At 39.0% G+C, this 23,641-nt stretch overlaps 1 protein-coding gene across 9 annotated transcripts in view; it reads right to left on the reverse strand.

Moving 5' to 3' along the window:
* The window catches only part of epb41a (erythrocyte membrane protein band 4.1a), a 156,294-nt gene that overhangs the window by 74,683 nt on the left and 57,970 nt on the right, over positions 1–23,641 (reverse strand). For 6 of the 9 annotated variants that reach the window (XM_061882189.1, XM_061882195.1, XM_061882192.1 and 3 more), the window contains exons 7-13: positions 13,792–14,010; positions 13,447–13,534; positions 10,659–10,811; positions 10,484–10,581; positions 10,205–10,380; positions 2,555–2,784; positions 2,257–2,331 (exon numbers count right to left, since the gene is read on the reverse strand). In XM_061882189.1, coding sequence (XP_061738173.1) covers positions 2,257–2,331; positions 2,555–2,784; positions 10,205–10,380; positions 10,484–10,581; positions 10,659–10,811; positions 13,447–13,534; positions 13,792–14,010 — 1,039 coding nt within the window. The remainder of the gene's footprint in view (positions 1–2,256; positions 2,332–2,554; positions 2,785–10,204; positions 10,381–10,483; positions 10,582–10,658; positions 10,812–13,446; positions 13,535–13,791; positions 14,011–23,641) is intronic. The other 3 variants (XM_061882198.1, XM_061882196.1, XM_061882197.1) reach the window with 1 other exon arrangement.

The following is a 23,641-nucleotide window of genomic DNA, read 5'->3' on the forward strand; positions in this document are numbered from 1 at the left end:
TTGGCGAAATTGTATATATTGTGGAAAAAACACTGGAAATTATTTATAAAAGTTTAATACATTTAGCAAAATATTGATCGAGAACAAAAAGCATGGACTGTAGAATCAAACGGAAGCATATCAGATACTAATCAATGCCAAATTTTATAAAAAATATACTAGTATTCTTTGTTTTAATTTCAATCACTTATTGTGGAAGACATTCATAAATCTGAACATGACCTGTAAATATTATTATTTCATATAATTAAGTAACTTTTCTCACTTTATACAGACATTTAAAACAATAAGGGCCTGGTCTACTAAGATCCAAATTCCACGCGCTAAACAGGATGTGCAAACTATGAAATAGTGTATGCCATAAGTGGGCGTGTTTCGTGTGATCTACTAAGACTGTGTGTACAATTGATAACTGGTGCAGAGAACCTTATTTAAATTGGGTTTTTGCACGTACTACCTCCTGTCACCAATGAAACACTCATTTACTGCAGAAAGATCGTAAGCTTGCACTGCAAAAACTGAAATCTAAGTAAGATTGAATATCTCAAATAGGGGTGATATTTGCTTATTTTCTGTCTGATAAGATAATTCTTCTCACTTAACAGATTTTATGTTAGAGTGTTTTACTTGTTTTAAGGGTTTTGGTCCGAAATGATCTCAGTAAATAAGATATTACAGCTTGTTGCTGAGATTTTATGACCTATATTGAGTAAAACATGCTTGAAACTAGAATATCAACCGATGCAAAGCTGTTTCATTAACACTCACAAGTATAAAACTACTGTACTTTTTTAAAGAAATAATTTCTTACTTCAAGCATGAAAAAAAGAATCATGATGCCAAGCGCATATCATTATGTCAAGATAATGGCACTAGCATTTACTTAATTTAAGAATATTTTTCAACTTATTGAGCAAAAAGGTGTAATTTTTTTTTGTACCAAGAAAAGTGCACTTGTTAATAGTGAGAATACCGTATTTCCTTAAATAGCCGCCGGGGCGCTAATTATTTTAAAACCTCTTCTCACTCCTGCGCTTATTCAAGGCATGCGGTAAAAGTAAGCAGGCGCTAATAGTTTTAAAACCTCTTCTCACCCCTGCGCTTACCAATGGCATGCAGTAAAAAATTGAGTGTGACATAAAAAAAAAATGTTTTTTAAATAAATAAAATTCTTCTGCGGCCCGGTGGTTGGGGACCACTGCTCTACAACATGTCATCGCGCCCATCTTAACACAATGCTATCTACGTGCCGGTCCGACGTAAGCATATCACTGCTTTTCATACGAGATTGCACGCATACTTGGTCAACAGCCATACCTTTTACACTGATGGTTGTGATTTAAACAACTTTAACACTCTTACTAATATGCGCCACACTCTATGAACCCACACCAAACATATTTCTGGACAACATTGGCACTGTAACACATTATAAACGCAACAAAAGAATTACCCAGAATTCCAATGCATCCATGACTCTTGGCTATATTATACACGCGCCCCCAACCCCGCCCACCTCAACCGGCGCACGGAGAGAGGAGTGGGGGGGGCCGGGTTTGGTGCTAGCGGGGTGTATAATATAGCCAAGGGTCATGGATGCATTGGAATTCTGGGTAATTCTTATTTAGCGTTTATAATGTGTTACAGAGCCAATGTTCTCCAGAAATGTGTTTGGTGTGGGTTCACAGAGTGTGGCGCATATTAGTAAGAGTGTTAAAGACAAGTTGTTTTATATCACAACCATGAGTGTGATCTGTATGGCTGTGGAACAAGACCCCTGGTTTACACATAGTAAAAGCAAAAAAAAACTACGCCATTTTGGAAATGACAACAGGGGAAGCGTCACTTGCGACGTCAAGACTTTGACCCGGCGGTAAAAGTAAGCATGCGCTAATAAATTTGGGGAGCGAGTTTGATCCGGCAGTAATTCAAGGCAGGCGCATATTACATGGAAATAGGGTATACTTATTTTAAGGTATCTTTGGGTTCTTTGAGGTTAGCTAATTTTACTTGTTTTGGAAAGTCTCGACAAGCCGAAATGTCTTTTTCTATTGGCAGATAATTTTGCTTAGTTCAAATAAAATACCTCCTAATTTTTGTATTTTTTTTTCTTGTTTTTGAACACTACTTTTTTTACAGTGAACATGTTTAGTTTTTTTTGTCAAATCTCACCCTTGCTCTTTAATATAAGATGCCTTAAAGTATCCTTTTTTTTTTTTTTATTGTTCGTTAGATCATGCATTCGATAAAACAAACCTGGCTCTTTTTCTCTCGTTCCCCGTTGGTCTTGGTCACAGAGGGGGAACGCCTCCGTTCTCTTCTGGCCAATGTCTGGCAGTACAGACACAGCTCACACAGATTAATTCCATGCAAAATCCCGTCTCAAAAACTCCATAAATACATTTTATATTTCTATTAGCCCTTTGACGAAAAAGTTGAATATAAGTGTCAGTATGCCTCAGTGATTCTTCATGATGCTGGACCTTTCTATGATAATTCGACCTGCGTAACACCTCTCACTTGCAATACGTAAATTGTGTCGTAATGTTCATACCTTGATTTCTGGAGTGGACTCAGGTTTGGGGCTCTGACTTTTGGTGGAGCCTTTGAGCTCCGCTTTCCTTTCTACAGAGCGTCGGAACTTAGGTGTTGAACTGTTGCTGCACGTGGCAAGATGGAGGTTGTGTAGCAGCGGGGACGGCGTGTTGTCTCCAGGGGACACAGGCGACATGATGGGCGCACTCACTGGGCGGCTTGATTTGTTGTCCGGAGTGGACGCCATGGCTGAAGTGAACACAGAAAGGAGACGTTCAAGTCAACCTTGCGAAAGAATTAGGCCACCTTATTTGTAATCTTACCAATGCTATAATGATCATATGTAAAATGACACTAGCGTAGACCTGCGCCGATCCTGATCGTTTAAAAAAAGTGTGTTTATGTATTTGTTTTTAAGTTAAAAGCCCACTTCCTGGTTCATCCAGGGTGAACATCCTTCTTGACTGCACTTAAATGTAGAATATATGTAGAATATATTTATATTATTCATATATTATATATAATATATTATATATATTGTATTACAGTTGTGATCAAAATTATTCAACACCCACACAATTTTGGTGTTTTAGCAAGTTGGACCTTTATTCCGTATTTAGTTTATAGTCATATCAAATAAAGATGTGTCAAATAGACAAATGCAACTTAAAATGTAACACTGTATTTTTCTTAATATCTCATTGACAAAATGATTCAACCCCCTAGTTACATGCATCTTTAGTACTTGGTAGAACACCCTTTGGCAGTAATGACATCCTTCAAACGTGATACATAACCAGACACAAACTTCTTGCAACCATCTACAGGTATTTTAGCCCATTCCTCTTGGGCAAAGGCCTCCAGTTCATTCATATTCTTGGGCTTGCGTGCTGCAACTGCCTTCTTCAAATCCCACCACAGGTTTTCTATAGGATTTAGGTCTGGCGACTGTGAAGGCCACTCCAGAGTTTTCCAGCCCTTCTTCTGCAATCACTCTGATGTTGATTTGGAGGTATGCTTGGGATCGTTGTCCTGTTGGAAGGTCCAACGTCTCCCAAGCCTCAGCTTCTTCACTGACTTCATGACATTTCCAGCTAATATATCCTGGTAGGAAATAGAATTCATAATGCCTTGAACACGCTGGAGATTCCCGGTACCTGAGGCAGAGAAACAGCCCCAGAACATGATTGACCCCCCACCATGCTTAACAGGCGGACAAGTGTTCTTCTCTTTGTAAGCTTAATTGTTTCTCCTCCAGAAATAACGTTGATTCATAGGCCCAAAGAGTTCCACTTTTGTCTCATCACTCCATAGAACAGTTTCCCAAAACCTTAGGGGTTTGTCCAGATGATTTTTGGCATACTGGAGTCTATTTTTCTTGTGCCTGGTAGTCAGAAGTGGGGTGCACCTGGGAGTTCTGGCATGGAGGCCTTCATCTCGTAGTGCGCGCCTTATTGTCTCGGATGAAACCTGCGTTCCCCCCTCTGCAATGTCCTGTTGTAGTTCCTCAGTTGTTACCCGGGGGTTTTTCACCACTGTACGCTTCAAATACCGGACAGCAGTCGCACACAGCATCCTTTTTCTACCACGCCCCGGTAGTGTTTCCACTGTGCCTTTAGCTTTAAACTTGCGAATTATGCTCCCAACTGTGTCTTTTGGAATGTATAATGTATTTGCTATTTTCTTATATCCATATCCTTTCTTATGAAGAGAAATGACCTCCTCTCTTGAATTCTTTGACCACTCCCTGGACTTCACCATGTTGCAAGTACACCATTGACCGTCTACAAGAAGCTGAGCGTCACAGTCTTTTTCAATCAGTTTAATTGTTGCTCGTTATGGTTCTAATCACATCTACAGGTGTTTTCAACACCTGATTGAAAAGACCTTATTCAAATTCTGTTCTTAAGAGTTATGATCTTCAAGGGGTTGAATAATTTTGTCAATGAGATATCAAGAAAAATTTCCTTTTTTGGTATTTTGTAATATACAATGTTACAATTTAAGTTACATTTGTCTATTTGACACATCTTTATTTGATATGACTATAAACAAAATACGGAATAAATGTCCAACTTGCTAAAACACCAAACTGTGTGGGGTTTGAATAATTTTGATCACAACTATATTTATTATTATCATTGTTTATTGTGAGCGAACTGTGATGCTGAATTTCCTCCAGGGATAAATAAAGTACTATCTATTCTATTCTATTCTAACATGTGGACAGTGCCATATTGCTGGGTTGCGATCACGTGACCTCGAGGCACTTCCGGGCTTCAGGCGATTGTCGAGAGTCCAACTAGGTAACGATTTACGTGCATCAGTACAGATTTGGGCATATTTTGGAAGGTTTAGCGGCAAATATATAAGCGATCATGAAAAAATATTTAAAATAGGATGGAGTGGATTTACACACTCTAAAAAAAATAATTCATGAAAGATTTATCGCTCACCTTGAGCTCACTTCCCTCTACATTTGCAAGGATTTAGAGAGGATAAGATTGGTGGCACATCATATTTTTACATTTGGAGGGATCCACATTAATCGGTGAAAGACAATATTGGACTTGTTCGTGCATCGTTAAGTATTGTATTTGATTTACATAAGATTGTGGCGTCAATAGAATAAAAAAGGATACATTTGTTTGCATATTTTTTTTCCTGCTACAAATATTAGTCCCATGTACAATTCATGTCTGTAGTTCTTTTTCCATCCATCCATCTTCTTCCGCTTATCCGAGGTCGGATTGCGGGGGCAGCAGCCTAAGCAGGGAAGCCCAGACTTCCCTCTGCCCAGCAACTTCGTCCAGCTCTTCCCGGGGGATCCCGAGGTGTTCCCAGGCCAGCCCTAAACACCTCCCTCGGGAGGCGCTCGGGTGGCATCCTGTGTAGTTCTTTTTATGGTGTGAATATTTTTTCTCATTATTTAGCCGTTTTTCAGCAATAAATGAACAGTTTGTGCTGTTCAGCCTACAAGAGATGTGTTCATCTAGTTTATAAATACTAATAAGGATATTTTCTTGATGCTAATAAATACCACCGAAGATGCTATAATGTGGGACTTACTCTTTATTGTTTAAGTTAATAGTAGCCATAACACCGCCTAATAATTATCCTTCTCTTTATTGTAAAAACATCTAAAATTGCTTGTCAATCCGACTGGTAACCAAACATAAGCTAAATACTATCTTAGTACTACATTCAAACACACTGTAAAATTTAATTTTTAAAGGGGAACATTAACACCAGACCCATGTAAACGTCAATATATACCTTGATGTTGCAGAAAAAAGACCATATATTTTTTTAACCGATTTCCGAACTCCAAATGGGTGAATTTTGGCGAATTAAATGCGTTTCTGTTTATCCTTTTCTGAGCGACGACGTCAGAACGCCATTTTTCCCTACCACATCACACGCATCGAGTCAAATCAGCTCTGTTATTTTCCGTTTTTTCGACTATTTTTTGGAACTTTGGAGACATCATGCCTCGTTGGTGTGGTGTCGGAGGGTGTAACAACACGATCAGGGACGAATTCAAGTTGATTTACCTAGAATGTGCATCGATTAGCACGGCATGCTAATCGATGCTAACATGCTTTTTAGGCTAGCTGTGTACATATTGCAGCTTTATGCCTCATTTGTAGCTATATTTGCATCCAGCCTTTCCCTCCACCCACATTTAATGCCAAACAAACAAATACCAGTCGACGGATTTAAGTTGCTCCAGTGTCAAGAGATGCTAAAGTCCCTCGTTTGGTTTTTACCGGCGATGCTATGACAGAGATGGCACAGAGATGGCAAAAATGTCTGGATATCCTGCGACACTCAAAGCAGATGCATTCCCAACGATAAAGTCAACGAAATCACAAAGGTGAGTGTTGTTGATTTTATTGACTTATGTGCTAATCAGACATATTTGGTCGCGGCATGACTGCCAGCTAATCGATGCTAACATGCTATTTGGGCTACTTGTATGTACATTTGAAACTATATTTACATCCAGCCTTTCCTTCCACCCACATTTAATGCGAAACAAACACTTACCAATCGACGGATTTAAGTTGATCCAGTGTCAATGCGAAAGTCCTGATCGTTTGGTCCGCACATTTTACCGGCGATGCTAAGACAGACATGCATGGCCGAATAGCGTCTATAGCTATTCGCTCAATAGCTTCAGTTTCTTCTTCAATTTCGCTTTCGCTATCTGCCTCCATACTTCAACCATCTGTTTCAAAACATGCGTAATCTGTTGAATCGCTTAAGCCGCTGAAATCCGAGTCTGAATCCGAGCTAATGTCACTATATCTTGCTGTGCTATTTGCCATTGTTTGTATTGGAATCGCTATGTGACGTCACAGGGAAATGGACAGTGGCTTAGGCAAATAGCGAAAATCAAGCACTTTAAAGCTATTTTTAGAGATATTCCGGGACGCGTAACATTTTGAAAAAAACTTTGACAAATTAAGTAAGCCACTGGAACTGATTTTTATTGGTTTTAACCCTTCTGATTGGCTTCTTTCACATCAGGGTTATTTTCTAGGCGACGGTTCATCACATGGCCTATCATTTCGATTCCTTGTTGTAGATGTTGTGGTGTGCAGCGTTTTTTTTGTGTTTTTTTTTGCATGTCCCTGCTCCCACATAAGAATCTATCAACACCAGAGGGAATCACTACTTGTTTGCTCATTCATCAGATCCATAAAAGACTCCATCATCATGTTTTCTCCTCGTTTTTGTATTCATCATAAAACCAAAATCTGTCTATACTTCTGATTTAAACTTCCCAGGAGGTGTTCTGCTCTTATTGCCGGAACAGCACAAGCCATCAGGGTAAATGTAGTTTACTTCTCAGATGAGCACAATTATTAGCGCCTGAAAAAAAACTACATGACAGGAGTAATCCAAGTTTTCGTTTGATACGTAACACGCCATTGTTGATAGCACTTTGAAACTAAAATACAATGGTATTTACAACACTGTTACATCCTTATTATCTGTATAATAATTTTCACATGTCAAACTGCTGAGAAATAATTCAGATTAAGCTGTTTTTTGTGTACCGTATTTTCTGGACCATAGGGCACACCGGATTATAAAGCGCACTGCCAAGGAATGGTCTATTTTTGATTTTGCTGCATTAAAGGAGTCATATTATTATTATTTTTTTCTATATTGAAAACACTTTATTGTGGTATACATAACATGTAATAGTGGTTCTTTGGTCAAAATGTTGCATATAAGTTACACATTTAAACCACTGTGGGTGGCACTGGGAGCAGGTGGGTAAAGTGTCTTGCCCAAGGACACAACGACAGTGACTAGGAGGGCCGAAGCGGGGATCGAACCTGGAACCCTCAAGTTGCTGGCACGGCCACTCTACCAACTGAGCTATACAGCAGTGTGCAAGGACGGGAGTGGAAGAAGTGTCAAAAGATGGAGCTAACTGTTTTAATGACATTCAAACTTTATTTAAATCAATAACGGAGCAGCATCTCCTCATCCGTAAACAAAAACTTCGGGAATGTGTCTCGTGAAAAAACGTCCGACCGGAACTCTAATAACTAAAGTTCTTTGGGTGAATAATAAAACTCACTACACAGGTATGTTTTAGCAATTTCATGGCGTGTTGACTGACAGATGTAAGATAGAACTTTACAGTATTTTATATTAGAAATGGCAGCAGCGGTGGATGAATGTCCCATAACAAGTAGAGAAAAAGAAGAAGCTTGTTGACTACGGGTCGGCACGGACTACAAAGACGGACGCGCACAATTTTTCAGGATTAATGCAGATTCCAAATACAGATCAGCAGGTACCAGAATGTAAGAAAAGTTTATTTTGCATAATATTAAAGAGGAACATTATCACCAGACATATGCAAGCGTCAATATATACCTTCATGGTGCAGAAAAAAGACCATATATTTTTTGACCGATTTTCGAACTCTAAAAGGGTGAATTTTGGCGAATTAAACGCCTTTCTATTTATCGCTCTGTGAAGATGACGTCAGAACGTGACATCACCTAGGTAATACAGCCGCCATTTTAATTTTCAACACATTGCAAACACCGAGTCTCAGCTCTGTTATTTTCCGTTTTTTCGACTATTTTTTGGAACCTTGGAGACATCATGCCTCGTCGATGTGTTGTCGGAGGGTGTAACAACACTAACAGGGAGGGATTCAAGTTGCACCACTGGCCCGAAGATGCGAAAGTGTCTGCCGCCAGACCCCCATTGAATGTGCTGGAGTATCTGCACATTTTACCGGCTGTGCTAAGGCAGACATGGCACAGAGATGTATGGATAACCTGCAGATGCATTTGCAACGATAAAGTCAACATTATCACAATTTCAAAAGGGTTAAAAACAATAAAAAATCAGTTCCCAGGGGCTTGTTGTATTTTTGGAATTTTTTTTCAAAATTTTACCGGTCCAGGAATATCCCTAAATAAAGCTTTAAAGTGCCTTATTTTCGCTATCTTCGAAACCACTATCCATTTTCCTGTGACGTCATACAGGGCTGCCAAGACAAACAACATGGCGGTTACCCCAGCAAGATATGGCGACATTAGCTCGGATTCAGACTCGGATTTCAGCGGCTTAAGCGATTCAACAGATTACGCATGTATTGAAACAGATGGTCAGAGTATGGAGGCAGATAGCGAAAACGAAAATGAAGAAGAAATTGAAGCTATTGAGCGAACAGCTATTGACGCTATTCGGCCAAAGCGTGGGTGTACCTAATGAAGTGGCCCATAACATGGCTGCCTTATTAGCATCGCCGGTAAAATGTGCGGACCAAACGATCAGGACTTTCGCATCTTGTAATACTGAAGCAACTTAAATCCGTTGATTGGTAAGTGTTTGTTTCGCATTAAATGTGGGTATCTATTTTCAAATGTACATACAGCTAGCGTAAATAGCATGTTAGCATCGATAGCGTAGCATGTTAGCATCGATTAGCTGGCAGTCATGCCCTGACCAAATATGTCTGATTAGCACATAAGTCAACAACATCAACAAAACTCACCTTTGTGATTTTGTTGACTTAATCGTTGCAAATGCATCTGCAGGTTATCCATACGTCTCTGTGCCATGTCTGTCTTAGCATCGCCGGTAAAATGTGAAGACACTTTGGAACATTCAATGGGGGTCTGGCGGCAGATTTCTTGCCAGTGGTGCAACTTGAATCCCTCCCTGTTAGTGTTGTTACACCCTCCGACAACACACCGACGAGGCATGATGTCTCCAAGGTTCCAAAAAATAGTCGAAAAAACGGAAAATAACCGAGCTGAGACCCGGTGTTTGTAATGTGAAAATGAATATGGCGGGTGTGTTACCTCGGTGACGTCACGTTCTGACGTCATCGCTAAAAGACCGATAAACAGAAAGGCGTTTAATTTGCCAAAATTCACTCATTTAGAGTTCGGAAATCGGTTAAAAAAAATACGTGGTCTTTTTTCTGCAACATCAAGGTATATATTGACGCTTGCATAGGTTTGGTGATAATGTTCCCCTTTAAGTGCGCCTTATAGTCTGGAAAATACGATACTTAAAGACACTGGTTTAAGTTTTTAAGTGTGCAGGAGTAGGGGGTACGTGACTTCAGGTCATATATCTAGAGGGTAACGTGACTGTGAAAAGTTAGGGAAGCGCTGTCTACCTCCGTCCATGCTGCGAGAATTCCTCTTGCTGGATGACCGCTGGAAAAGAGGAGCAGGTCTGTCGATAAGAGAGCTGGCTTGTTTGGTCTGAGCCTGAGTCCGACCACTGTAGCGAAATTTGGAGCCCAACGCCAAGAACTTCCTGGGAGTGGTGACCATTTCAGTAGATGTCAGCCTGCACACAAAGGTTTCATCAAAAGAATCATCAGAAAAAGTTAACTCCAGGACATTGCCATACAGGCCTGTGGGTTGCAATCTTAAAGCTCCAAACATGTTACCTGAAAAAGGTGTGATGTTCTACACACACTTTCCACAGTTTTTTGGCTGCTTTGTAATTTGGAAGTTTGAATCCAATGGCGCTCTCATACTGTTCCACCTATTGAAACAGAAAATGAGGTGATGGCTAAGACCGTCCCAGTTGTCACAAGTGGGGGAACGTTTATGACGCTGTACCTCTGATGGACGTATTTTGATAAAGAAGCTGCTGCGCTTATATGACACCTTCAGGACTTTGGGCCAGGGAAAACGGTTGATCCTCAATTTGTCCTTATAAACCAGAAGCCCGTTGGAACAAACTCCCAGCATGATGTCAACACCATCTAGATCCTAACACAAACACCACAAGAAAGAGAAAGTCCATTAAGCATTTTTTGAAATTATGACAATTCATGTAATAAGGTTAAATGTTATTTCATAAAGTCATTATTATTATTATTATTATTTTTGATATTCTAATTGCATTACAATGTAATACTACTACCAAAACAACAGCACTATATTTGTAAATTGAGTTCTCTTTGCAAGGATAACAAACATTATTTAGATCAGTGGTTCTCAACCTTTTTTCAGTGATGTACCCCCTGTGAACATGTTTTTAATTCAAGTACCCTCTAATTAGAGCAAAGCATTTTTGGTTGAAAAAAGAGGAAAAAGAAGTAAAACACAGCACTATGTCATCAGTTTCTGATTTATTAAATGGTATATCAGTGCAAAATATTGCTCATTTGTAGTGGTCTTTCTTGAACTATTTGGAAAAAAAAATACAAAAATAACTAAAAAGTGATTCAATTATAAATAAAGTTTTCTACACATTTAAGTAATCATCAGTTGGGGATTGTTATAGAGATCCATCTGGATTCATGAACTTACTTCTAAACTTTTCTTCACAAAAAAAAAAATCTTTAACATCAATATTTATGGAACATGTCCACAAAAAAATCTATCCGTCAACACTGAATATTGCATTGTTGTAATTTTTAAATTCGTATTTTGTTGAAGTATTATTCAATAAATATATTTATAAAAGATTTTTGAATTGTTGCTATTTTTAGAATATTTTTAAAAAATCTCACGTACCCCTCGGCATACCTTCAAGTACCCCCAGGGGTATGCGTACCCCCATTTGAGAACCACTGATTTAGATAATAAAGAGGCATGTGTGATAACATTGTGGTGATACACTAGTGCAAGCTACATTCAAAGCAATACAAATATTGTTAAGTACATCTCTAATGTTAATGAAAACCAAATATAATCTTGGTAAAAGCACTTTTATCAGGTCAACAACATATACAGTTTAAAGGGGAACATTATCACCAGACCTATGTAAGCGTCAATATATACCTTGATGGTGCAGAAAAAAGACCTTTTTTTTTTTTAACCAATTTCCAAACTCTAAATTGGTGAAGTTTGGCGAATTAAACGCCTTTCTGTTTATCGCTCTGTGGCGATGACGTCAGAACGTGACGTCTCCGAGGTAATACAGCCACCCATTTTCATTTTCAACACATTGCAAACACCGGGTCTCAGCTCTGTTATTTTCCGTTTTTTCGACTATTTTTTGGAACCTTGGAGACATCATGCCTCGTCGGTGTGTTGTCGGAGGGTGTAACAACACTAACAGGGAGGGATTCAAGTTGCACCACTGGCCCGAAGATGCGAAAGTGGCGAGAAATCTGCCGCCAGACCCCCATTGAATGTGCTGGAGTGTCTGCACATTTTACCGGCGATGACAGACATGACACAGATATGTATGGATAACCTGCAGAGGCATTTGCAACAATAAAGTCAACGAAATCACAAAAGTGAGTTTTGTTGATGTTGACTGCCAGCTAATCGATGCTAACATGCTACGCTAATCGATGCTAACATGTTATTTACCGGCGGTGCTAAAGCAGACATGGCACAGAGATGTATGGATAACCTGCAGATGCATTTGCAACTACATTACATTTCCTTCCACCCACATTTAATGCGAAAAAAACACTTAGCAATTGAAGGATTTAAGTTGCTCCAGTGTCACAAGATGCGAAAGTCCTGATCGTTTGGTCCGCACATTTTACTGGCGATGCTAACGCAACATTTTGGCTATGCTATGGCTATGAATAGCATCAATAGGTATTCGCTCAATAGCTTCAGTTTCTTCTTTAATACGTTCATACTCCAACCATCCGTTTCAATACATGCGTTATCTGTTGAATCGCTCTAGCCGCTGAAATCCGAGTCTGAATCCGAGCTAATGTCGCTATATCTTGCTGTGGTATTCGCCATTGTTTGTTTGTATTGGCAGCACTGTGTGACGTCACAGGAAAATGAACAGTGTCTTTGCAGAGAGCGAAAAAAAAAGGCACTTTAAAGCTTTTTTTAGGGATATTCCGGGACCGGTAAAATTTTGAAAAAAACTTCAAAAAATACAATAAGCCCCAGTGAACTGATTTTTTATTGTTTTTAACCCTTTTGAAATTGTGATAATGTTCCCCTTTAAAGAGTAATATTTTAAACGGACAAAAAAATGCTTCTTGTTCTAAGGTTGTAGTATTTTAAAGAAATTGTATTTATTTACTACACTATTGCAGCATAATTAGTTGTCTTGTTAAATTTACTTTAAATACTTTATGTCTGCAACTGTGTTTTTACTTAAGCTCTTGTATTTTTGATAAAAACCACAAGGGGGAAGCAAATACTACTGAAGTCCCTCCATCTGGATTAAATCCCTGGTCTGATGCAAACACATTGACCTGATTTCTCCTACGAAATCTGACAAGTCACATGCTTTCCTGTTGCTGGGCTCACACTGGCAGACTTGATGTGAAGCACTTACTTTATGTGTTATTTTTACGTATGGAATTTGTTGATCTGTAGCGCTGAGCTACTGGAATATTGTTTTATACTATGAAGATTATGTACGTTGCTGTCACAACATGAAGTAGGGATGATGTATTTACTTTGTTATGACTAGTACCTTCGCTTGGTGGAGGTCAACGCCATACATGGACAGCTTCTTTGCATTCTCAAGGAACATCATATCGGCCTGAGCTGGACTCATTGACCTACAAAACCAAAACCCTGTATTAGTAGGTATTACTGATAACATTCAATTATTCAAGACACAGGACGTGATCTTCATAACCATTATTCAATTTGAATGAATTCAGAATCAACAACAGTGGTATGTATCCAATTAAACACATTGTCAATGAGGTGGGTTTTCATAAGATTTTTAAGGTTTTATTTAAATTTATACCACACCTTTACTCTGATTTGTCTGAACACTTCTACCATGGATTGATCTAGTCAGTGTTCTGACCTGTAAGTGCGGTGAAGTTCCATCATTTTGTCCTCGAGCTCCTTTGTCTGTCCATTCGCCATCTTCATCTCTTTAGTGTAGTCACTGCCATGCACCTCGGGGTCATACTCGCCCAGTTCTGACTGCAGTGCGTAGGAGCCAAGCAGGGCCAAGGTGACGAAGGAGCAGGGCAGACGCCCTTGCAAGATGTCTTTACGCAGCTGCAGACACAGGTAGTACCTGCAAAGGCTAAAAATCAGATGACGTGCATAGGGGTGTAACGGTACACAAACATTTTGGTTCGGTACGTACCTCGGTTTAGAGGTCACGGTTCGGTTAATTTTCGGTACAGTAGGAAGACAACGAAATATAATTTTTGGGGTTATTTATTTACCAAATGTGCAAAATCTTCCACCAAAAATCATTTTCTTAGTGGAATATTTGATGTGAAGTAATCGGAACCTTGGATAGGTCAATAATTCATAATAACATTGATTTTGATTCAATATTATGTTTTGAACAATGACAGTTTGAAAGAAAAAAAACAGCTTTGTTTTATCAGTCAAGATTGCAACTTTTTTATGAATTACATTTAACCTTCAAGCTTTTTTATTTCACTTTTGTTATGTTTTTGTTTATTTTAATAGTTTTTTTTAGAATGTGCCGTGGGCCTTTAAAACATTAGCTGTGGGCCACAAATGGCACACTTTTGACACCCCTGCTAGAGATAATAAAAAATGTAATAAACATTTAATACAAAACCTCACAATAATGTCTGATTGAATACTAAAAACGTTATGACAGACCACATTAAAAAAACGGAATGGAATTTTTACATTTTTCTATGAATGATAAAACACCGAAAATTGACAAAATATGAATGTCACACCTTTCGATCGACATATTTTACAATAAATCGATGGATACAAAGCAGAGTCTGGAGACGTATGCGCGTTTATCATAACTCTCTCGCTCTCTGCCCCTCCCTCACGAATGATGCTGCTGTGCGCACAATTTGTTTTAATAATAATAATAATAATGGATTAGATTTATATCGCGCTTTTCTATTGTTATATACTCAAAGCGCTCACAGAGAAGTGGGAACCCATCATTCATTCACAACTGGTGATGGTAAGCTACATCTGTAGCCACAGCTGCCCTGGGGTAGACTGACGGAAGCGTGGCTGCCAGTTTGCGCCTACGGCCCCTCCGACCACCACCAATCATTCATTCATCATTCATTCACCAGTGTGAGCGGCAACGGGGGCAAAGGGTGAAGTGTCCTGCCCAAGGACACAACGGCAGCGACTTTGATGTCAACAGGTGGGAAGCGAACCCGCAACTCTCAGGTTTCTGGCAAAGCCGCTCTACCCACTACGCCATGCCGTTTTGTTGTTAACCCCTTCTTAACCCTGAACGTACATTGTTAATACACGCAACCATAACTCTAAATGCCGGACATTTGAGGCATTTAAGAAAGTTTGCCCTGACAGCGCCGCAAAAGAGGACATGTCCGGTGAAAAGAGGACGTATGGTCAGTCTATCGTAGCCCGGTCGCTGCTAGCAAGCTAGCAAAAGAGGACATGTACGGTGCTAGCAGCAAGCGGGCTAGGATAAACTGACCATCAGAGGTGGGTAGAGTAGCCAGAAATTGTACTCAAGTAAGAGTACTGTTACTTTAGAGATTTATTACTCAAGTAAAAGTAGGGAGTAGTCACCCAAATATTTACTTGAGTAAAAGTAAAAAGTATGTTGTGAAAAAACTACTCAAACACTGAGTAACTGATGAGTAACCTGTTTGTTTAATTAATACGGCAACAAATAATGCACAAAAACATAAAAATAGCAATGAGCAAATTCATAGCCAGGAATATCTCTTAAGCAACAAAAACAATAATATATATTAAATAATAAATCATGAAAATAAAAAGATTTAAGGCAAATTGAGCCACAATAACTCAACAGCACCATAGGCTCAGTCGGCATTCATCGATTGATTGATTGATTGATTGAAACTTGTATTAGTAGATTGCACAGTACAGTACATATTCTGTACAATTGACCACTAAATGGTAACACCCCAATAAGTTTTTCAACGTTAATCAATTACTTAATAAATGACCAAGTCGAGGTGATCTACCTCATATATATATATATATATGTATATATGTGTGTGTGTGTATAATTTATAGTTATTTATTTTGCCGTTTTTGTTGACATGTTAAAGGTGTTTTAATGAATATACATGCATGTTTAACATATTGATTCCTATTTTTCATGAAGACAAGAATATAAGTTGGTGTATTACCTGATTCTGATGACTTGCATGGACTGGAATCAGACAGTGCTGATAATGTCCATTTTCAAATGGAGGAGAAAAAAAGTTCCTCTTTTCTGTCTAATACTAATGAATGTCGTTGGTTTTTGGCATCTTCCATATTCGTTTTTATACACTTTACAATAATACATTGGCGGCAAACTCCGTAGTTATCTAGCTTGTATGCTCTGGCTTTCGGAGACTCTTATTTTGTTAGCGCACTAAGCGCAGGCGTGATGGAGCGGCACTTTTATTGTGAAGACAGGAACTGTGCGATCAGTCTTAAGGCTTTTGACGGGAAGTACGGTTGAAGTAAAAAGTGTCTTTTTTCTTTTACACTTTTGATTGATTGATTGAAACTTCTATCAGTAGATTGCACAGTACAGTACATATTCCGTACAATTGACCACTAAATGGTAACACCCCAATAAGTTTTTCAACCTTTTTAGGTCGGATTTGACGTGTGAAGGTCACGTGACCGCCTGGTTTTGTTTGATTGGTCCAACGTCACCAGTGACTGCAATTGATTGGTGAAACACAGGCATGCGTAGATTTTACTTAGAATGTGTGTCTGACAAAATCAAAACAAACAAACCGTGCATTAACAGATCGATAAAAAAAAAAAAAAAAGTAGCGAGTAGCGAGCTAATTGTAGATAAATGGAGCGGAGTAAAAGTAGCGTTTCTTCTCTATAAATATACTCAAGTAAAAGTAAAAGTATGTTGCATAAAAACTACTCTTAGAAGTACATTTTATCCCAAAAATGACTCAAGTAGATGTAACAGAGTAAATGTAGCGCGTTACTACCCACCTCTGCTGACCATAGGTCCTCTTTTCACCGGACATGTCCTCTTTTGCGGGGCTGTCAGGGCAGAGTTTCTTAAATGCCTCAAATGTCCGGCATTTTGTGTATTGTTTACGCTACTTAATATGTCCGTGTGGAAACTTGTTCGGTACACTTTCGCACCGAACCGAAACCCCTGTACCGAAACGGTTCAATACAAATACACGTACCGTTACAACCCTAGACATGCATACAAGTGATCCTACTAACACTATCCAGTGAACCATGAATGGATGGACATTGACTTAAACTAGTTGAAACACTTATTGGGGTGTTACCATTTAGCGGTCAATTGTACGGAATATGTACTGTACTGTGCAATCTACCAATAAAAGTCTCAAAAACCTTGGTCATTGTATGCCATACTTTTCATGACTTGAAAATCATGTTTGCCCAAAATTTTCCACAACTTTTCGTGTGCTGTCTCAGATATCGTACAGCCAAATATTACGCGTAACAAACTAGTATGTCTTCCCAAGTATTTTTCTGTGGAATTGAATGCTCTGGTGACTACTAATCTACTTCAGGCTTTTCACTGACAGTTTGGTTGTGTTTTTAGTTTTTCCTCTGTGTTTGTGTTTTATTTCCTGTCAGCGCTCTTATTTTGGTTCAGTTTCCTGCTTGTCTCCCCTAATTCTGTTTCCCCTCACCTGCGGTTGATTGGTAACCTGGCCACACCTGGTGTGGATCACTCGGCTACTATTTATAACTGCCTCGCTCTCCAGTCAGCGCTGGAGTATTGTATGCTGTAGACCAGGGGTAGGGAACCTATGGCTCTCGAGCCAGATGTGGCTCTTTTGATGACTGCACCTGGCTCTCAGGTAAACCTTAGCTGACATTGCTTAACACGATAAGTCATGAATAATTCTGCTGGTAATCACAGTTTTGATTGATTGATTGATTGATTGAAACTTTTATTAGTAGATTGCACGGTAAAGTAAATATTTTAAATAAATAAATGGGTTGTACCTGTATAGCGCTTTTCTACCTTCAAGGTACTTAAAGCGCTTTGACACTACTTCCACATTTACCCATTCACACACACATTCACACACTGATGGAGGGAGCTGCCATGCAAGGCGCCAACCAGCACCCATCAGGAGCAAGGGTGAAGTGTCTTGCTCAGGACACAACGGACGTGACGAGGTTGGTACTAGGTGGGATTTGAACCAGGGACCCTCGGGTTGCGCAAGGCCACTCTCCCACTGCCTCACGCCGTCACTTATACACAACAATAATAATTTATCATCACTTTCACAACAACAATAATAATTTATCATCACTTTTACACAACAATAATAATTCATCATAACTTATACACAAACATAATAATTTATCATCACTCATACACAAACATAATAATTTATCATCACTTATATGCAACAATAATAAAGTATCATCACTTTTCCACAACAATAATAAGGCATCATAAATTATTGTTTGGGCGTGTCATGATCCATTATTGATATTATTCAGATATCAGCAGGAAAACAAGTACTGGATTATACTGGAGGTGCTTGCATGTAACATATGCGATACAAGCAGTCCTGCAGAGTGTTTACATGTGTGTGATATCATGTGCGATACAAGCAGTCCTGCAACGCATTTACTAGTGTGCGATATCATGTGCGATACAAGCAGTCCTGCAGCATGCTTACTTGTGTGTGATATAATGTGCGATACAAGCGGTCCTGCAGAGTGTTTACATGTGTGTAATATCATGTGCGATACAAGCAGTCCTGCAGTGTGTTTACATGTGTGTGATATCATGTGCGATACAATCAGGCCTGCAGAGTGTTATATTGCGTAGAATTGACCACTAAATGGTAACACCCCAATAAGTTTTTCAACTTGTTTAAGTCGGGGTCCACCTTCATCAATTCATGGTATGTTTTAAAGAGTTAAAAACAGCGTTGGAAATATAAAACATTCTCAAGCATTTCTGTTATCTACCCCACCAGTTCAAAAAGTCCCATTAAAAAGTTTTTTATTTAATATCTGTTAGCTTCAGAATAAAAATGTTAGTAAAAAGAATAAGAGACTTATACTCTAAAAATGTTGGTCTTACTTAAAAATGCATGCATTTAGTTGAATTCAGTCTTAAAAAATATGATATGGCTCTCACAGAAATATATTTTAAAATATTTGGCTTTCATGGCTCTGTCAGCCAAAAGGTTCCTAACCCCTGCTGTAGACTGTTTGCTGTCTCTAGTTCTCCTTGTTTCCTGGTATCCTGTAAGATGTTTCCTGTATCAATCAATCAATCAATCAATCAATCAATGTTTATTTATATAGCCCTGAATCACAAGTGACTCAAAGGGCTGTACAAGCCACAACGACATCCTCGGGTCAGAGCCCACAAAAGGGCAAGGGAAAACTCACAACCCAGTGGGACTTCAATCTGGATGACTATGAGAAACCTTGGAGAGGACCGCAGATGTGGGTGACCCCCCCGACCACCACCACTAGGGGAAAAGCATCCAGCTGTTTCCTGTAAGCTGTTTCCAGTTTGCTTGTTTCCTGGTTCCTGATTTCGGTTTTCCTGCATTTTATTTTTGACATTAAAAAGTAATGTTTTTTTTGCAACAACCCTGCCATCTCTGGATCTTGGGGTTCGTCACCAACAATTCCTGACAGTCTACATATCGAATGGATAGGGGTTATTTTAAAACTGAGACAGTATCAACATATTCCAGCCTGGGAATCCAGGGTTTCCCGCAGCATTTTGTTGCATATATATATACATATATATATATATATACATATATATATATATATATATATATATATATATATATATATATATATATATATATATATATATATATATATATATATATATATATATATATATATATATATTTTTTTTTTTTGTCCTGTCTAGTTTCTCAGGCAAATCATATAGTTGATGTAGATGCCCATATCGGCTGTTCAGATTTACTTTACAAAAGAGAAGTGTAGGATACTTCTCTTTTTGCCTTATTTGTATTTGACTTACTGTAAGTAAGCAAACGCTTACTTTTTGTCTTCGTATGTCAATATTTACGAAGTCAAAATAATGGCAAAGTCCAGGGGTCGGGAACCTTTTTGGCTGAGAGAGCCAAAAAGCCAAATATTTTAAAATGTGTTTCCGTAAGAGTCATATAATATATTTTTTAACACTGAACACAACTAAACACGTGCATTTTTAAGTAAGATCAACATTTCTAGAGTATTATTGGTCTCTTATTCTTTGTAATAACATTGTTATTCTGAAGCTAACTGTGGAGGGGGCGTGGCATGCGGGCCAACAGTGAAGTGGGGTGGGCCAGGACTGGCCTAGAAATAAGCAACAGGGGCGCAGCCAGGAGGAGGGGTGGGGTTGGGGCTGGAGCCAGAGCGCGAGCGAGAACAAAAGAGAAAAATACAATTACTGGAAAGCAACTGAGAGACTTATCGAAAAATACAACAATATTGTAACCCTAAAACAGGCACTCATGTCGGTGCTTGGTGGTCGGAAGAACCCCCAGTAGGGCAAGCCCCACACTAACCAATAATAAATAAATAACTTCATACCATTAACGCAACTTCTTGAACAGGTGCGGTCGAAAACGGATGGATGGATTAAAAATGCATGAGAATCTTTTACATTTTGAACGTTATTTGTAACACTGTGATTACAAGTGGAATAATTCATTACTTATCGTGTTAAGCATTTTCAGCTCAGATTTATCCAAGAGCCAGATGCAGTCATCAAAAGAGCCACATCTGGCTCGCGAGCCATAGGTTCCCTACCCTTGGCATAGTCAGTATCTCGGGCAACTAGGACTGCTTTGTTTTGACTTTAAGGAAAAAATATTGAGATATATATCGTATATTGCCTTCCCCGTCCGTCCCCCTTCCCCCTGTAGGGACATCCTCTTAACCAACAAATATTCTGCGGGAAACACTGGATTCCTTTAATATTTGTTTATATGTGTGTGGGTGATTTATTTGTTGATAGAATACACACAAAACGATGCACAACTTTGAATCTTGTCACGAGCCGGAGGCAGCTATGGCGAAGCAAAATAAAACACACATTAAGGAGTGAGAAAACACACAACTACTGAAATAGTGTGGGAAACAAAAGAAGGCGAGAACAAAATTGCACGAGACTTCTTTGTTGAAGATCAAATAGGCATTAGGGGTAACAGTGCAGTGCGTAAAAAATGACAACGATCCCCCGGGAAGACAGGAGCGACTGACTGAAATAGAAGACTAATTAGTAACCAGGTGCAGGTGTCCCGTCCAAAGGCAAAACCCAGTAACTCAATGTTGGTCAAAACTGAGCTGATGATAATTTTGGAGTTCTTAGGTGATATGCTTTACATTAGTGTATGCGATATTGTAATTTGTTCCGTAAGTAAGCTGTTACGCGCATGGCAGGACCTAGCAACTACCACATAACCGCGTAGATACAACAGAAAAACCTAATATCTCAAGGGACCAATCGAAGCTTCTTTGTCAGTCGCCTTATTGTCTTTGATGAGACATTTGCCCGAATGGGGGCCGACGGTCAACCTGATTATGTAATATTATGGCACGAGGGGATATTTGGAAGATTGGCCCAGGACGTTGCAAGCACCTTCATTAAATGTATTGTTCTTGATTCTTCCCCTTGCATACTCTTTTGGGCAGATAACTGTGGAGGTTAAAATAAAAACTGGACGCTGTACACGGCTCTTGCCCAATGTGCAAATGCAGAATGGGGCCCGCCTGAGACTGTGATAAAATATCTAGAGAAAGGGCACACGTTCATGAGAGCAGATTCAATCCATGGCTCAATCGGCAAGAAAATGAAAGCTCAAGAAAACATCTATACGTTTGATGACTTTGTAGATCTTTGTAAGACAGCATCAAGATAGATTGGTTTTCCTTTGTTTTCTCAGAATCAGCTAGATGTGAGTTACTAGGTTTTGCCATTGGACGGGAGAGGTGTGTCCTGGTGGTCAATCAGGCAGCAAGTGTGAACGCCTGGGCATGGCACGGGAAAGTGAAAATATAAAATAAGGGCACAGGACGGGAAGTAAAATACCACACACAGGGAGAAAGCAAAAACATAAATCCAAAACAGTCACAAAGGTGTCACAAATCTGTCTCTGTTCTTTGTGTCTGAGCAGGATCTACCTACAACAGGCCTGGGCAATTATTTTGACTCGGGGGCCACATTTAGAGAAAAAAAATGTGTCTGGGGGGCGGAATACAGTATATAATTTTAGGAACACTAATACAAAACCTCACAATAATGTCTGATTGAATGCTAAAAACGTTATGACAGACCACCTTAAAAAAACGGAATGGAATTTTTAAATTTTTCTATGAACGATAAAACACAGAAAATTGACAAAATATGAATGTCACACCTCCTTGCGATCGACATATTTTACAATCAAGTGAAACGCAACAAAAATGCAACAAACAGTGAAATATGAACGCGAAAGGTACACAATAAACCCACCTACAATCTGATATATCTGATATTTGCTGAATTCCCCCCAGGTATCAATAAAGTTCTTTGTATTCTACTCTATATATCTGTGCATGGCACGAGAAAGTGAAAATATAAAATAAGGGCACAGGACGGGAACTAAAATACCACACACATGGAGAAAGCAAACATAAATCCAAAACAGTCACGAAGGTGTGACAAATCTGTCTACCTTCTTTGTGTCTGAGCAGGATCTACCTAGAACAGGCCTGGGCAATTATTTTGACTCGGGGGCCACATTTAGAGAAAAAAAATGTCTCTGGGGGCCGGTATATCTATTTTTAGGAATACTAATACAAAACCTCACAATAATGTCTGATTGAATGCTAAAAACGTTATGACAGACCACCTTAAAAAAACGGAATGGAATTTTTACATTTTTCTATGAACGATAAAACACCGAAAATTGACAAAATATGTGTCTGGGGGGCGGTATACAGTATCTATTTTTAGGAACACTAATACAAAACCTCACAATAATGTCTGATTTAATGCTAAAAACGTTATGACAGACCACCTTAAAAAAACGGAATGGAATTTCTCCATTTTTCTATGAATGATAAAACACCGAAAATTGACAAAATATGAATGTCACACCTCCTTTTGATCGACATATTTTACAATCAAGTGAAAGGCAACAAAAATGCAACAAACAGTGAAATATGAACGCGAAAGGTACACAATAAACCCACATACAATCTGATATATCTGATATTTGCTAAATTTCCCCCCGGGATCAATAAAGTACTTTACATTCTATTATATATATATCACTAAGCTTTAGAACAGTGGTTCTTAACCTTGTTGGAGGTACTGAACCCCGCCAGTTTCATATGCGCATTCACCGAACTCTTCTTTAGTGAAGTGAAGTGAAGTGAAGTGAATTATATTTATATAGTGCTTTTCTCTAGTGACTCAAAGCACTTTACATAGTGAAACCCAATATCTAAGTTACATTTAAACCAGTGTGGGTGGCACTGGGAGCAGGTGGGTAAAGTGCCTTGCCCAAGGACACAACAGCAGTGACTAGGATGGCGGAAGCGGGAATCGAACCTGCAACCCTTAAGTTGCTGGCACGGCCACTTTACCAACAGAGCTATACCGCCCGAAGTGAAAAATAAAATGTTTTTTCTTAATTTAATGATGTTACTATATTAAAGAAATACCAATAAAGATATATTTTGCAAACAGAAAGTTACAG

This window comes from Nerophis ophidion, linkage group LG21 (assembly GCF_033978795.1).
Source record: "Nerophis ophidion isolate RoL-2023_Sa linkage group LG21, RoL_Noph_v1.0, whole genome shotgun sequence".
In the NCBI taxonomy this organism is placed as follows: Eukaryota; Metazoa; Chordata; class Actinopteri; order Syngnathiformes; family Syngnathidae; genus Nerophis; species Nerophis ophidion.